The sequence below is a fragment of the Vespa velutina genome, chromosome 2 (genome assembly GCF_912470025.1).
Source record: "Vespa velutina chromosome 2, iVesVel2.1, whole genome shotgun sequence".
Taxonomy (NCBI): Eukaryota; Metazoa; Arthropoda; class Insecta; order Hymenoptera; family Vespidae; genus Vespa; species Vespa velutina.
Genome location: NC_062189.1, coordinates 5,722,848 through 5,739,004, shown reverse-complemented (window position 1 = coordinate 5,739,004; position 16,157 = coordinate 5,722,848). Strand labels below are relative to the sequence as shown.

Here is a 16,157-nt window from a genome sequence, read left to right as displayed (position 1 = left end):
TTTTTTATTCATGCATACGTATTTTATAATTTTGTTTATAGAAATATTAAAATATAATTAGAAAATAATTAGAAATGACCATGAAGTATATTGTCCAGTATATTATATTCAATGGCAAAAATAATAAAATATAATATTGGATTGGCAACTAAGTGATTGCCAGATTTCAAAGAAGAAGGAAACGACAAAATCCGCAATCATTTAATTGCCAATACAAACCTGACGCAATCCAATACATTTTTCTTTTTATACAACTAATTATTCTAACTTCTTTTATTTAAAATTTACAACAATGTAAACTGATATAGTGTAATTTTCAACTATCTTGAATTTATTTACATAATATAGTTTTACCAATACTTATCTAAGAAATGTTTTTCATAAATGTATAGATAACTTGAAATTTATGATTATTATAGCAAGTCACGTAAGTGCATACACGATACTTATAATTACTTCATTTTAGAATATTTTAGTTTCTAAGGTTATTTCATGATGTGAAGTACATATTTATTAATTCTATGTTGTTTTGTATAAAAGTTGATTTTGGATAAATTTTAGAAAAAAAATATAAAAAATCAATTTCGCAGATTCATTGTGACATGGAACATTTTGAACTTTAAAAGGTTGCACGTGCAATCTATTTCAAACTCGAACTTGAACTTAGTTAAATTACGTAATCTTATTTTCACGAACGGCAGTGAGGAAATTGGTAATTATGGATACGTGAGAAACTTTGTGTACTATCTATATATAATAACAAAATCAATTTCAATATACACAAATCAGTATTTTCCATTTAGATTCCTGATTCGTATACTTCGTATAATTTGTAAAAGGGTAGATTCGTTTTATTTGTATGATAAGATTCTCTGATTCATTCTCGTTTTAGATCTAGTTTCAAATTAATTATTAAAGTTCGATCGAGACGATTACTCACGGGCGTTTGTATTCGTGGGAACTTTCGCGCTTTATCTATCGACCAATCAGAGTCGTAATATTCAAAACGAAATAAGTTCGAAAAACCAGTTGCATATTCGGCATCTTAAAATTTGAACATGTGGGAGAGATTGAAAAAAGTTCGATATTTATAGATTTATTAAAGATAAAGAAGGCAAATACTTTTCAATATTATTTAACCAAATGCTATTTAACTATTAATTAATTTATATAAGCTTCGTATTAGTACTCGATTATAAATTATAATTTGTAAGTTGTGTTCAATCATTAAAATCTATTACCTTTCTTTTTATATTTTATTTCATTTTATTTTACAGTTAATTTTATGAAATTCTATTCTGAGGAATGTTTCCCGTTAACAATTGTCGATGCGCAAAACTATAAGCAATTAGTCGAATAAGAAGAACGAACTAAGTTCAGGAACGCGTGATAATGAGGATGCTTGCGTATGTAAAGGTGGTAGGATAACATTGAAGGCGCCATTTACGTGGGAAGTGAGTAAAAGGGGATGAACTCGAATCGCGAAGGTTGGTTAGAATTATTATCGCTATCCAAACTGCCGGCGCCAGGCTGTCAGTTAACATAGGTCAATGCAGATATACGTGTATGTTATATGTATGTACGTAGACATTAAGAGTGGAACACGAGCACCTAGGTCTACCTTGCATATTCGTTAGTTCTTCCAGTCGTATACGTAGGAACACGAAGTAAGATCAACCGGTTTCTGAAAAGCTGATTAATAAGTAACAACGAATATCAAAAAGTAGGGTAATTCATTTTATCTTACGATTATTCGCTTTAAATTATCTTGCTTTTTATACTGAATAATACTTAATAATAGATTGAATTCATTTTTAATAGGTCTGGAAATAATAAAAGAGTGATCTTTAATTTTATTTTCTCTAGAGAATTTCTCGATAAATTTCAACGATATTGAAAACAATAAGTTAAAAAGTCACGAAAGTGGAAATAAATATATCTCAAAGTTAAGATCTTCCATGGATAACATGGATTTAGATTTCAATAGTTAGTTCTATAGTAGCTACACGCAAAGCACGAGCAAAGGTATACCTTCAACAATGCTTAAACAAATATTTAAGTATTTTTAATAGCGTTCTATTTTTGATTGTAAAAATTTTCAGTGAAAACACGACGCTAATCGTAGAAGTGATTATTCAATGACATCTTAACTTCGTGTGAAAAATAACTAATCGATTTCTCATGGAAGATGGCATGTTAAATGAGACTTAACAGGAAAGTTCTCCGATTGTACGGTTATAATTTATTTTCATCGCCTGTTAAAGAATTCTCTTTTCTTAATTCGTTACGCACGAAGTGTCAGAGCTGAATCTTTACGCTCGAAAGAGGATAATAAGATCTCATTTCGTACGAAAGTAAATTTATCACGGAATTCAACGGACGATGGTACGCTCTTTCGTCTCGAAATTTCAAATTTTTAAATCGATCATTGTTTATTACGAACTGATAAATCGATCATTTTAATCATTAATCACTATATCTTTTTATCAATCTTAGATAACACTTTACGTTTTCAAAATATTCCCAAGAATTTCAATATTGTAATCACTTATTTGAATATCTTTGTGAATCTTCCGATCTTTCAATATCTCTCGATATCATTTTTCCAATGGAGGAATCACGGACAACGAAAACAAATGAGCACGCACTTACTATATCCGATTCTGTGTCTGATACTAGTACAAGTATGACACCAACAGCATCATTTTCAGGCAAACAGCAATACGATGCGATTCCAAAGAAGTCGACTTATTTGAGAGACAGAGGTACGTTCTAAGTCTGAAAATATATTTTATATTAATACTATGTTAAAGGAACATATTAAATATACAATATCTATATTTCTTGTAATATTCGATATAAAAAGAGATTTAATTATAGGATTTCCTACGAAGATATCTTCTTTTGATCGATTTTTCATCGATCATCGTTCGAGAATCACGTTGATCTTTCCGGAAAGCAAAATCTCTTTTCTTCTTCGGTGACTCGTATGTAGGTATTTAGTAGGAGGATGTCTTTCACGGAACACTGCTTTCACTCTGTGTCCTTTCCGGTATCGGTCTGTAAGGAAACGAAAGTCTTGCATAGTTAACGAACAACAAAGTGTAACTTATTTTGCGCCCCTTACGTACTGGCGTAACAGCGATTTCTGATTCTAATCGGCCACTGTTCTTCAATACTTTTTATGTAACAAAGTATCGTGCAGGAAACGGGCGAAACGATCTAAGACAGTTTACTAGAAGATGATCAACTGTGAAACGAATAGCTTACTTTCGAAGAAATACTTACAATAGGATTTAACAAATTAACGTGCTCATAAATGTGTTTCTCTTTTAAAATTGTTATATTATTTTTCTGCCATGATTTTCCTTTTTTTATCGTTCCATGGAAAGTAACCTTGAGTATGAAAGGAGAACACTTAAATTTAAAATCGATCGATAGATATAGTTATTCGAACGTTACTCGAAGAAATGAAAATTTAGACGATGTGTTTGTATAGGTGGGCATACGTATTTCCAGATACATCAGAGATGTGTGCAATCAGCAAATGCAGATGCCTGTTCCGACGTGGATTCGTAATACGATATCTTGATAGCACGCGAGCACGCGATTCTGCGAGAAGCGCCTTAGACGAGTGTTAGATCACGCCAACCCTCTTGCGCTGTACTGAGAACAAGCCGCGTGAATTTATGTACGAAATATGAATCTTCTGGAACCGAAACTTTTGTCTTTAAAATGTATTCCACCCTCTATTTTTCATATTCGTGACGTTACTTTTTTTTTAGTATTTTCGAACGATTTATCATCAATAGCATGGTATAATTTTATTTCATAGATCTGTTTGATAGACTTTTAGACTATTTGACGGATAGACTTTTTTTTATGTAATACGTTTTTTTTTTGCAAAAAATTAATGCTTTGAGGATGGAGACCATAATAAAAATGATATAAGTATATGAATAAAATAATTTAATAATACACTTTATAAGTATGTACATATATTTCGATGTAAAAATTGTATGTATCTGTCGTAAGAATATTACATTAGTTACATACCTATTTAAGAACCTTCTCACGTTTTTGAGTTAGATACGAATAGATGAATATATCTAAGAAGTACCGGTATTATTTTACGAAATATCTATTCGTAATAGATAGGATCACGTAATAATCTCTTCGATCTTCATATAAAGTTATTTTAAAAGAAACAATTTGCTGCCAACAAAAATTTTCTAATTACGATGAATAGTTAGATTTCGCTATAGTTTGCGTAGAGTGACGCAAAAGTTAGAAAATGCGACCGCACCCGAGACTAGATCGAGTGAGACTAACAAGTACGCGATCGTATTAGGGTGGTTCGAACTAGTACAAGAAAAATATGTACGAGCTCTCTACGTGTGCTAAAGCAAATTCCAACGTAGATCGGAAAAGACAGATAGACGTTAGTAGGGCATTTCTATCATTTTCAAAGGTATATAATTGTAGACAGTCTATTTAGACATACGAATTGACATATTTCGTGAGCTCCACCCAAACTTGAGTCAAAGTGTTTGCGCGGATGAGCAGACAAATTGGTTTATATAAAAGGGACATGCTCTTTCGATATTCAATTGATATCCGATAACCGTCGGGCGTGGGTAGTACTGGGTGACACAATCTTAGGAATTCGCTTGAATTTGACGCATTCTTGAATATATCGTAATGTTAGTGAGTCGCGATTGTTGTGGATTGGATTCCGTACATGAGTAGGTATACCTACATATAAAAAAGAAATGCACGTAACATCTCTCAGATACGGTTCACGTACAATCATCGAAGGAAGGATCTCAAGATCGCTTATTTAACGTTTAAGAAAAAGAGAGACAAATTAATCAAGTTCGAGGAATGTTACTTTCCACGAGGGCAGCTCGATGCGCAGCACTTATGGCTGAACCGGACGAGCTCTATCCAGGTTTCGAAATATATGAGAATGATGTATTATTTTTTTTCCCTTTTCTCCTGTAAATTGAGCCTCAAAAATATCGAAGCTAATGAAAATAATGGGATTGTAATATTGGGTTCAACGATTGCAAATGGACTAAATCAAAAGTAAAAAAAAGAAAAATCAAGTTATACATCTTTTTCAGAGAGGATCATTTATCCAAGAAACACGAGGACCTTGCCGAAAATAGTTGTAGCTGATGGAACGCCAATAGATGAGGAAACTTGTATGGTAATACATTGATTAAATATTTCAATCGCTTAAGTCATTTTATTCATATTCACGATATGAACATAAACATAAACATTTTAGATGTTGAGAACGTTAGTATTTGGTAGTTGTGCTTGTCCACCGAAGGCAGAATGGGCTAGAACTGGTTTGACGTTAAGACCTTACGGTCAGAATTTAGCTTTTGGATTAAGAGCACCTAGGAACACAACTAGAGGTCTTATTACGGCCGTTCAAGCGATCATGTTGAAGAATTTTTTATTTAAGTGTAACGTGCAGGACAGTCGTATTGGTCCCGATATGTAAGTGAAATTAAAATAGAAAAATATCATTATAATTTACGATGGATCGACGTGGGTTTGTTCATAGCTTGCTAAAGCCTTCATATGACAGACAAGTGGAAGTCCTATGTCTAGCGATATCTGAAATAATTTGGCGTTGCGCCGGTGGCTTCGTTGCACACAATCAGAACAGCAGTTGCATCGCAAGTAGCAACCTCGATATAAAAAGTGTCAGCGTGCCAAAGGCGATAGTGGCATTACCACAAAAGATACCTTATCTGCAACATAGCGTGCAGTATTTTCAGGATGGTTTGACGGAAACGGTAAACCTATTCACATCCTCTTCTCACACTTTTTAACATATAGATTTTCATATTTTTCTCTTATTCAGACACACGTCCTCACCCTCGAGTTTCTCGATTGACCTAGGAAAAAACGAGCTTGGATCGTTTATCAAATGACTTGTCAAGACGTGTTGTTGGCATTGTGCCAGCCATTCAAGGGTGTCTTCATTACTTTTGCATTATGATTTGTGTTCCCTTAATAAAGTCTGGAGTGTATAAAATTTTATCTACCCTTGGGCTTTCGATTTCTTAGATTCTTGATGTATGTTTGAACTATTAACCTCGGGAATTACTATTAGGGAATAAAATAGAATTAAATCATAAAGATAGTTGGAAACTAATTTTGCTCGAGGGTAAGCTCGTGACCAAGTTTTCGTAAGCTCGTTTCAAGTACATTTTTTCTCGTTTTAGTTACATTTATTTGAGTTCATCTCAATAGAAGATCTTCAAATATTCATCAAAAGGTACTTATACTTGGTAAGTCTCGACATTTCCATCGTAACTTCTAAAATTCAGAATATTAGCGTAATAAGAAGAAATCAGTAATATTAGCGTAAAAAAGAGAATACGTTATTGTAAATAGTTTCAGGATGAAGGAGGACCAGGAGCAAAGTTATTGCTTTACAGTGCTGTTTTATCCAGAGGTCTAGCGAAGTAAGATCATTTTAAATATTTATTGGGTTCATTTTCCGCATTTTTCGTAATATCAAATGTCTAATCGAATCGTTAAGATTTTTATGTCGTTAAGAGGTAATAGCGGATGACAAGATTGACGGTAAAGTTCTAGCAAAACAGTTTTAACAATGCCAATGAAATAGTTGCACGGTTTTTGCTCGTGTTTGTTCAAAGCGTTGCTTGAACGAAATGTAGAGAATATGCCGCTACTAGAAAAATTACGCTCGTCAAACTAACGGCGCACGCGCGATTCGGTCCACAGAGTTCAAAGCGACCTGGAAGATCAGAAAGCTTCTATACTAAGCGGATGTCCTGAGGAGGGACCGATCAGTGTTGTGGTCTTTATGTTGACTGGGCGTGCGTCTCCTCATCTTCATAACGGAATTATTCATATTGGAGATGAGAATACTTATGTACGTTTAAAAGATTGTATTCATGAGCATTTAATTCCTTTGCCATACATCAAAAGTCTTTTAAACTTTTTGATCATTTTCAAGGCTGTTCCACAATGGGGTATTCTCGTGAGAAGCGAAGTAGGTCTTCTAGTTCACGAGGGTGATGGTCAAACGAGCAAGGTACCTGGTTCCCGACTGAAAACTCCCAGCTTACCGATATGGGTTACATTATGTCACGGTCATCATGGTGTTCTCTTTAATACGAACAAGGAATTACTAAGGAATTATCATGCAGAAAGAAGGTACTTAAATTTAAATTCATCTAGTCACATTGTTTTTAATCTATCAAACATTAAAATTTGTATTCAAAGATTCGAAGTGCAGTATTTCGCTTGTGGTGGAAGTCACGCCACATTGACCGTGGATACGAGGGCGAACGAGAGCGCATCGGGTGTAGAATCCACCAGCAAGGAATCCGTCGACATTGCTGCTACACCATTGGAAAAACTTATTCGTTCCAAGTAAGTTTCACATGTATAGAAATGACTTAATGTAATTGTTGTATATTAAAAGATTGCAAGTTTATTATATATTTTAAGATGGCAGGATGCACAAATACAATGGAACGGAGCACCATTGATGTAAAATCACCACTTATAAAAATAAAGTTAGTCTTGGCTTAATTTTGAAGAAAGGAAAGTTTTTTATTTCTTTTGGTATGAGGTAAGTAAATTTTGACTTGAAATATTAATATTTTCGTATTTTCGAAGCGTGAAAGATGCATTTGAGAATATTTTTTAAATAATTTGCTGGGAAGTTGTTCGATTTCTATATCACAGGACGATGCACAGAAATCGTTGATTTGGAAACGTCGATATATCGTGGGATAGGAAAAAGTAAATCGTTCCATTCCGGGGATGACAATTCGTGTCCCTCGTCGCTGAACCGTCTCGAATCATCCATCCGTGAAATCGACAGTATACCTTTTTCGCATCGTGAGAAATAACCATTTTCATCGTCGTTGCGATTTGCAATTCGCAGCAAATGTTTGAGAAAGAATATGCATCGAACGTCGTATACACGCTTCGATGAAATATTTTTACGAAAGAGCAATATCGACAATATTTTTATAGGTTTTTGGAGAAATGACAACATGGAATCTATTTCGTGATGCCAAAATTTGAATATGATAGATGGAAATTATACGAGAAGAAGAAATTGTTGAATTCTTCGCAGTAAGTTTATTTTATTAGATCATATAAGGAATTATCAATTAGATCATATACTCAATTATAAGAGCAGAATAATAATGATGACATTGCATTACATTAGAATAACATTACAAATATTACACTAATTTCAGAGTTGTAAGATTTAATGAAATACGTGATTAGGTACTTTATTTTACAATAGGATTACCTGTGAATGTAATGATAATTGGTATTATAACGATACTATTATACTCTATTAGCACATTAATGTAGTCTGTATATGTAATAACATATTGTAACATAGTATTAGCAACTGTATTTTGATCTATGTGTATTAACGTCGTAATTGATTTGAAAATAATATATTCTAAAAATATAAAAAATTTTGTTCAAATATCATTGATCTCAAAATTTATTTAAAAAGCATTCTTTTATTTCGATTAAATTGCATAAAGGATTGTTAAAACTTAAAACGCGAGTAGCTTCAAAGAAACGAATCACGTGAAATAATTGAACGTTACATCGAAGGAAAGACCGTGTGCAGTGTACTATGGATAGGAAAGCTCTTGAAAGGGGGAATTCAATGGGGATGAAGAAGAGGGGCGGTACGTTACGCACTGTCGCACGCGACTACTCCGCTCTTTGACTGGCTAGCTGGCTGGCTAGCTGGTTGGCTGGTGCGCGCACGCACATACTCACTCACTCACTCACTCACGCACGTACGCACCCCTCGCTTCTTTTTGAGCGAAGGCGAACACCTGTTCGCTTGGTTGTGGTTTGGCCGGACCCCCACTTCCGGCCGAATTGAGGAGATCCAACTTTCCGAGAGCCATCGCTTTGTCCACTACTCGTCTTTCGTAGTACCGAATCAAAGTGCGAGCCTGCTGTTTCGTTTACGAGGAATATCTTACGTTATCGTTCCTTTGATCGAATAGTGCGTGATTTGAAGAAGACAATACAATATCTTATCTATTTCATCGATTGATCATTTTCATCGTCTATCATTTCTCGTGATCAATCCTTCTAGATTTTTTTTTAGAAAAAAAAGAACGAACAAATTTGTAAGGAAAGTGATCCCTACTATATATATGTGTGTGTGTGTGAGACAAAGGACAGGTGCATCGTAGGGAACAGGTGGATTATTAGGTCCTATTTATTTTGTTCTTACTTGAGTTACCTCAGAGTTCTATGATTGATGGCTGATACGGTTCTGGAGATAAACGGCGTTCGTGGTGAGTATAAATGTTATCGGTTTCATTTGTATTTGTTCATAAATTCGTTTATTCTTCTTTTAAGTATACATTTTAATTTAATGATCAATGGGCTTGTTCATTTGATAGAAACGAGAAAGGATTTTAGAATATCTGAATATTTACGGAAGTTGCTTCACGGAGGTTGCTCATGATATGTTTGGGTTTACGGTGCACGAATTAACAGTACGGTGTCCCAGTGAGCTATATCAGCCCAGTAATGAATTTTGATTTCAGAACTAATTTCTTCATTTTTCTTTTTTTAATTACTTCATTCAGTCACCGACAATGAATTTATTTTATTTGTTAAAATTTAAATTACATTAAAAATTCGTTCGATTAATTTCAATACGCGACAAGTATAATACTTTCGAATGGGTAGCCTAACAAAGATGTAGCGCAAGATCGAAAGGAAAAGCGAAGAGGAAGGTCGAAGGGGATGGAGTACTCTGCCCGTTGTAGGCACTACTCGCGACTACGAATTTAGAAACGTCTTCTGTAGGAAGTTGCTGCCGGTTCTGCACTTCGATGATGCCAAGAGTCCTACATAACCACGTAATAAAGGAGTTTCTCTGCATGCTTTCTAACCACACGTTATGAACGGCCTCCCCCCGCATCAATCCAAGTTCGTCGCACCATGTTTATTCGAACTCTATTTTAACGAATAATTCGACCATGTTACATCAATTAATACGCATCATCGATTTCGCATTCGATGAGAACATACATATATAGATAGAACGCGAAGAGCCCTCTTTCGTTTCCTTTTAACGAGAGAGCATAATTCGAAAGATACGTTTAAGTATCGTTCGCATTTCATTCATTCTCTTTAGCATATTCGGCATAGTTTGATAGGATCGTTCGGTTCTTTCTACTGTTCCGTGATCATCGATGTAAAACAAGCTCTCTCGTTACAGATGCATCAGGCAAGATCCGAGCCGGTGGATTATGACATTGAGTCGCTATGGGGACCAGCTTACAAAAGATCGTGCCTCTTCTTTCCTGCATGCTCCAATTTATTGCCGGACAATGTGAGTGAACTGAATAGTTCTTTTTTTCCTTTCGTTCGAAATAATACTTCGCTCGAGGAAAGAAAAGAAGCTTGAGGAGACTCGAGAAAGCTTAGAAAAGCAAAAGTTAGTCGAAGGTCTCGAAGCAGAGCCTAGTAGAGTTTACAAACGAACCGAGTTTGCCTTACGATTAGCCGGAACTCCGCTCCAGGGAAGCGCGCATATCTACCCTCCCGCATACCTTCGTTCGTATGTAACTTCACCATACTTGCGTACATATACAGGCGCAAGCAAAAGGTGCCCACGTAAATGGCGCGTTCGTCCATCCGCGATTCGCTTACATCGTTTTTGCGTCGTTCAAACACGAACGCTACTGCGAAAGACTTGCTAACAGTTTGTTCGATAAGAATATACGGTACCAGAATACGGAATAAGAATACGATAATTATGCACATATCGTGTATTTAAAAAAATCTAATTTGTTTATTATTAATAATTGAAAAAATTGATTTTGTTTATTTGCTATTAAAAAAGAAATAGACGTGTTCTCTGAACGAATCTTCTTTTTTTCTGTATTTTTTTTTTCTTTAACGAAAATTCTGTTATGAATTTATCGTGTTTCATTTACTGTCTGATATAAAAAAAATTGAGCATATATATATCTGTACGAATCCATAGATATGCGTTGGTTCAAGCAGGACGTTGTGAAAGCCGAGAGACATCCGGCATGCGCGGTACCAAGCGAAATTCGATGAAAAAGGACATCTAACGTTACAGTCGGTGTTGTCTCGATTTCATCAAGTAGTTTGATATAAAAAATTTCATGAAATATCTAGCCATGCTTGGGTGCTTGAATGCACCAATGCTCGAGGACGGCACCGCCCATTCTTTCACTTATCTATTCAAACGTTCCCTCGAGAAATTTTTATTTGTTATATTATTGAATATTTATCTATTTTATTTTTAAATATAATTTTAGATTGATAAATAGAGAATATGTAGTTGTACAAAAAATGTTTACTTCTTTAAATTCGATGTAAAATTGTCACGGATATGATTTTTGTTAAGCCGTAATATATAGGTCAAAGTTTTTGTGTCACAAGTACTGTCGAAAACCGGTATTAATTCGATGGAAAGCCGGAAACCATAAATGACACTGACACTTGCCCTACGTATACATATATTCTATCGTGAGAAAATTCTTTGGTATGTAAGCGATCGCTGTGTAAAATCTCAAAAGTACACAATAGGTCGATCATGAATTAAAATTGCAAATTCTTCGATTGCACTCTGATCCATATTGTTGTTCTACACTTAAGGCCTTCCATGACCCATATTTTTCTTTATTCTTTTATCTTATCTTTCTTTCATGATCGTGTGATACATTTGACGTTGAATAGTGATCCGAGACACGAGATGTTTTTTGGAAAACGGTGCAACGGCGGCTCATCTCTTTGTCAACGAGGATCACGCAGTTGGCGATATCGTCGGCGTTCTTGGTGTCTTGGGAGATCCAGGACCACACGGAGACATTAAGTTGAGACTTCAAGAACTTGATAGTCCTGTTGAGTTTTCACCTTATTCGAAAAATTTAACATTAACTAGACCACTGGATAAAGAAGGTGTTGACGGACCTGCCAGCGTTTACGTTAACGTTATTTGCGAAAGAAAACGTACTTTAGATCCCGTTAGTATTACCTTACCTCGGAAAGATCGATCGAGAAATTAATGCTAACAATGTTTACCGTATTCTATCTTTCTTCTAGGGTTTCGTGATACCAGTTAATATTCGCGTGACTGATGCCAATGATAATGCGCCTCAATTCGTGAACGCTCCTTACGTATTGAATATTTCTGAGGTAAGAGGAACATTGGATTTTTTTATTTTCTGTTTTAATAGGTTCATTGTCCTTTGATATGATCGTTATAGAAGAAAAAACCATGATATCTAGATTTGCTCTCTATGTTGTTTAATTTCGTTTCAATGAACAAGCATCTAATTAAAGTGCAATAAACTCAATGCGCATAAACGTCATACATCCGTTTGATTTTCAGGTCACGGTCGTTGGCACAAGAGTATTGCAGGGTGTCCGAGCAGTGGATGCAGATCAACCAGGGCCTTATTCTACCGTGCAATATGCCGTTTTACCGGGACCTCATTCGGTAAATAGCATTATTGTTCTTTGTCTATTCGTATTCTTTTAGACAGTAATTGTTGACGTATCTTCAATTTTTATGTAGGAATATTTCGTTTTTGTGAATGCGTTAGAAGGCACGCTAGTATTAAGAAAACCTTTGGATTACGAAGCTCTTACAAATTTCTCCATTGATATTCGAGCACAAGTAAGTTTACCGATATTTTTATCAAATATTAGTAAATGTCAGATGATGAATTATATTATTTTATTTTCTTTTGTAGGATCAAGGTAATCCTCCACGATCCTCGACTACGACGTTATACGTGAACGTCATCGATGCCGATGATCAAAATCCTTCGTTTCTCAATGATCAGTACAAAGTCAAACTTCCTTCGCAAATTAAAATGGTAAATGCCGATAAAATCTAGTGATACATCTACATAGTTTTGAAAGAGGAATAGGCAAATTAATAAATAGATGTTTTATCATATAGAGAACAGTTTTGAAAGTGGAGCCAGCATCGATAAAGGCTGTTGATCAAGACGTTGGTATAAATGCTCCTGTTAGATATACCATTCAAGGAGGAATTTTACCTTTTCTTCTTTTAAATCCTGACACTGCCGAAATAGTTATTATACGATCGTTGCAAGAAAATGAACTCTTGTCGCCTGCTACGATCGTCGTTAAAGTGAGTTATCTTGCCATCTTTTTATAAATCCTTAATGTATTTTTTTCTCCTTAAAAAGACATAAAAAAATTAACAAATGCCTGTATCGTATCCTGTTTTATAAGATACGGTTTCTAATTTTGTCATTGGATTCTTAGGCTACTCAGATAGACAATCCTGATAGATATGCATTGGCGACTATCGTTGTATCTCGAGAGGATGCTTATGGAACAGGTCCTACTGCAGGTAAATCATTACTATAATGACTTTGTCATACTATTAATTGTAATTGCGAATAATTTGAATTTGAATTAAGGTAGTTACGGTTGACATATTACGTATATAATCATCACATATTTTTTTTTTAATTATTAAAAATAATTGACTTGATTATTGACACAATGTGTTTCAATTAGGTGGCCGAATACCTACGAAGTTCACGCTAAAAGATTATCAAATAAAAATTCCGGAAAATACACCGCCTGGTAGCGTTATTCTAACTATGAGCGTCAATAGAGCTGATTCTGTAAGTATTCATTATAATGCAATGTGTTTAAATATGTATTTTCGTGTAAAAGAAGATTGTTGTCAATGTTTTAGCTATTAAGATTTTGGCTTGTTGGAGCAGTTGAAGACTTGGAAAGGTTCTCCGTAACTCCTTCTGGCGAATTAATTTTAAAGGGTACTCTTGATTATGAGAAAAGAACTCAACATAGTTTTCTAGTTCAAGTTACTGATGGTTACTTTGTACGTTTATTTCAACTTCTTTTAAAAACTTGTTTATTTTTATTACCGATATTTATTTTAATTATTTCATGTAGAACGATACATCCAGAGTCAATGTATCGATTGAGGATGTGAATGAATGGGAACCACGATTTCGACATCCCAGATATGAATTCCATGCTCGTTCTTTAAAAGAAGGATCTATTGTCGGTAAGTTGTATTCACAGTTAACATTATATATAACAAATGTTTTATAAGCCAGTGATTTTTGTATTTTATGTATTATTTTGAAAAGAATATTGACTACATATGAATTTTTAGGAAGATTGGAAGCCGCGGATGGCGACAGAGACGATATGATTCGATTGTCTTTAAGAGGTCCAGATGCAAGGTATTTTGTTTTTAAATTACAGTACTTATTTACTTTAGAAGAAGATTTATTTTTTCAGCGGAAAAAATTATCGCTAAATAAATTAAGTAGCAATTCATTTCTATTATAATAATATATGAAATTTTAGGTCATTTGAAATACATGACAATGGTGAGTTGATTTTAAGATCTATGAATACTATAAATGGTTCAATGGCTCGTTTAGTAGCAGTTGTTTCGGATTCAGGACGTCCTCCAAGGTATATATTTAGTGTAGATTTAAAATAGCTTTCTGAGATATAATCATTTTTTGCATGATAAACATTTCCATTTTAGATCGAGCATGGTACCTGTAATAGTTCATATACCGAACGGTGCCTCATTACCCGTAGCAGCAAGGGCTGCACCTGCTTGGTTGGGAAGCAGTGTTCTTTTAGTAGCAGTTTTTGGAGCTGTTTTAGGACTACTTGGAGTCGTTATACTTATTCTTATTCTTTATATATATAAGCAGTAAGTAAACTAAAAATGTAGATAGTATAAAAAAAGGAAATATTATCATGGATAGGCTAATAATAAAATTCTAAAAATGTTTGGCAGCAAAGGGAGCAAAAGTGGTGGATCTGTAAGTTCCGTTGGAACCGGATATCGTGAGAAATCGCCGGTGCCATCAGCTTTAAGTCCAACGCCACAAGTATTAGGAGCTAGTGCTCTTCAAGATACTTCAGAGAACAGCTACAGGAAGCGTTCTACCACGAACGAGAGTGGAAGTAACGTTAACGAGACCGTCACCGATCTCGACGCACCTGGTTTCGGAGAATTGAACGAGCGAGCCTACGCTGCCACGATCAAAAGTATGTTCCCGTCACGAGTAATTCATGACGGTACGATGCGCTCTTCGCACCGTTTCGAACGGCGATTCGTACGAGCTAGCTCAAGTATGTCCGGAAGAAGCCACGTTACGAGTCTCAATCCTTTCTTCTCGACGATCGATGAAAATCGGCTTAGATATTATTGGCTTTGATTCGTGTTATATTTTTGTCTTCCATTAATCATCGAATATCAAACGAATGTCGGCCAAGATGAGGAAACTTTTTGCGATAAAGTTTAGGAAAAGATAAGTAAAAATTCGAATTGAAATTGTTCATAGTAAAAACACTTTTTTTCTTTTGTTATATTGATCATCGATAAACTTGTATAATACAATATAATAATATGTAAAATACTGATTATATTCATTCGATGTCGTACTTTAACAAAAATCGATTGAATGTAAAAGAAAGAAGGGTTGAGTGCACTGGGAACTTCATTAGTTCACTACTAAATATTATTGGGTGCAGGTGTCGCATCGGCTAGACAGCTACCTCTCTATGCTAGGCATAAGATTGCACCAGCCCCGAATCCACCTGCCTTATCAGCAACCTCAAACATTCCAAATATCGGCGGTCTTGTTCAAAACATGAATGACTTGAGTGCAAGGAGCAATCTCGATGCAACTTCCCACGATTCATCCACTTGCTCCGGTGACCCACCGGACTCTCTGATGACTGTCTGGCCAGTAGGATCTATGTCTCCGAGAGTTAAGAAACTTTCCTGGGACGACGACGATAGGGTAAATTCAAATATTTCCTTAGTATCAAGATGGACAACCGAATCATGTCAAAATGATGAAATATATAGATCAAATATTTATTATTGGACAAAACTGAATATATAATATTGTATTGCAGACTGTGGAAAGTATCGACGTAAGAGCAGAAACCAGGCCAGGAAGCACTAAAACTGAGACCGAACGTCTAAATCTTACCGTTTATTTTTGAAATTGAATTCGAGATACGATATTGTTTTTTCTACACTTCGCATTGAAAAAAAGTGTCTTTCATTG

The 16,157-nt window shown here is 35.0% G+C and overlaps 2 protein-coding genes and 1 long non-coding RNA gene across 10 annotated transcripts; 2 read left to right on the top strand and 1 right to left on the bottom strand.

Moving 5' to 3' along the window:
• On the bottom strand, positions 1-3,759 carry LOC124946704. Its single transcript, XR_007100160.1, has 4 exons — positions 3,289-3,759; positions 3,132-3,222; positions 2,891-3,060; positions 1-2,778 (listed from the first exon to the last, which is right to left on the bottom strand). It is a non-coding gene; the product is annotated as an uncharacterized LOC124946704 (long non-coding RNA).
• On the top strand, positions 405-8,501 carry LOC124946690 (inactive ubiquitin carboxyl-terminal hydrolase MINDY-4B). Of its 5 annotated transcripts, none has more exons than XM_047487760.1 (15): positions 405-1,487; positions 1,588-1,723; positions 1,822-2,025; positions 2,103-2,385; positions 2,497-2,765; positions 5,127-5,212; positions 5,294-5,511; positions 5,579-5,813; positions 6,246-6,311; positions 6,424-6,488; positions 6,772-6,922; positions 7,007-7,206; positions 7,276-7,425; positions 7,504-7,627; positions 8,038-8,501. In XM_047487760.1, the coding sequence occupies exons 5-14, from the start codon at positions 2,609-2,611 to the stop codon at positions 7,547-7,549; spliced, it is 1,374 nt and encodes a 457-aa protein (XP_047343716.1). In that variant the 5' UTR covers positions 405-1,487; positions 1,588-1,723; positions 1,822-2,025; positions 2,103-2,385; positions 2,497-2,608; the 3' UTR covers positions 7,550-7,627; positions 8,038-8,501. The 5 variants fall into 5 exon arrangements, with proteins under 5 accessions (XP_047343716.1, XP_047343715.1, XP_047343719.1 ...); XM_047487759.1 differs by having other exon boundaries at positions 6,418-6,488; XM_047487763.1 differs by lacking the exons at positions 405-1,487; positions 1,588-1,723; positions 1,822-2,025; positions 2,103-2,385; positions 2,497-2,765 and adding an exon at positions 4,361-4,471 and having other exon boundaries at positions 6,418-6,488.
• A 453-nt stretch (positions 8,502-8,954) lies between these two features.
• Positions 8,955-16,136, top strand: LOC124946683 (protocadherin Fat 4). Of its 4 annotated transcripts, none has more exons than XM_047487732.1 (18): positions 8,956-9,347; positions 10,283-10,396; positions 11,776-12,062; positions 12,142-12,234; positions 12,431-12,538; positions 12,617-12,718; positions 12,795-12,920; positions 13,007-13,201; positions 13,339-13,426; positions 13,597-13,706; positions 13,781-13,927; positions 14,002-14,116; positions 14,228-14,297; positions 14,425-14,535; positions 14,612-14,785; positions 14,873-15,210; positions 15,613-15,884; positions 16,003-16,136. In XM_047487732.1, exons 2-18 carry the CDS (start codon positions 10,330-10,332, stop codon positions 16,090-16,092), a joined length of 2,493 nt encoding a protein of 830 aa, XP_047343688.1. In that variant the 5' UTR covers positions 8,956-9,347; positions 10,283-10,329; the 3' UTR covers positions 16,093-16,136. The 4 variants fall into 4 exon arrangements, with proteins under 4 accessions (XP_047343690.1, XP_047343688.1, XP_047343691.1 ...); XM_047487735.1 differs by having other exon boundaries at positions 8,957-9,347; positions 14,873-15,126; XM_047487734.1 differs by lacking the exon at positions 10,283-10,396 and having other exon boundaries at positions 8,955-9,347.
• Positions 16,137-16,157: the final 21 nt, after the last annotated feature.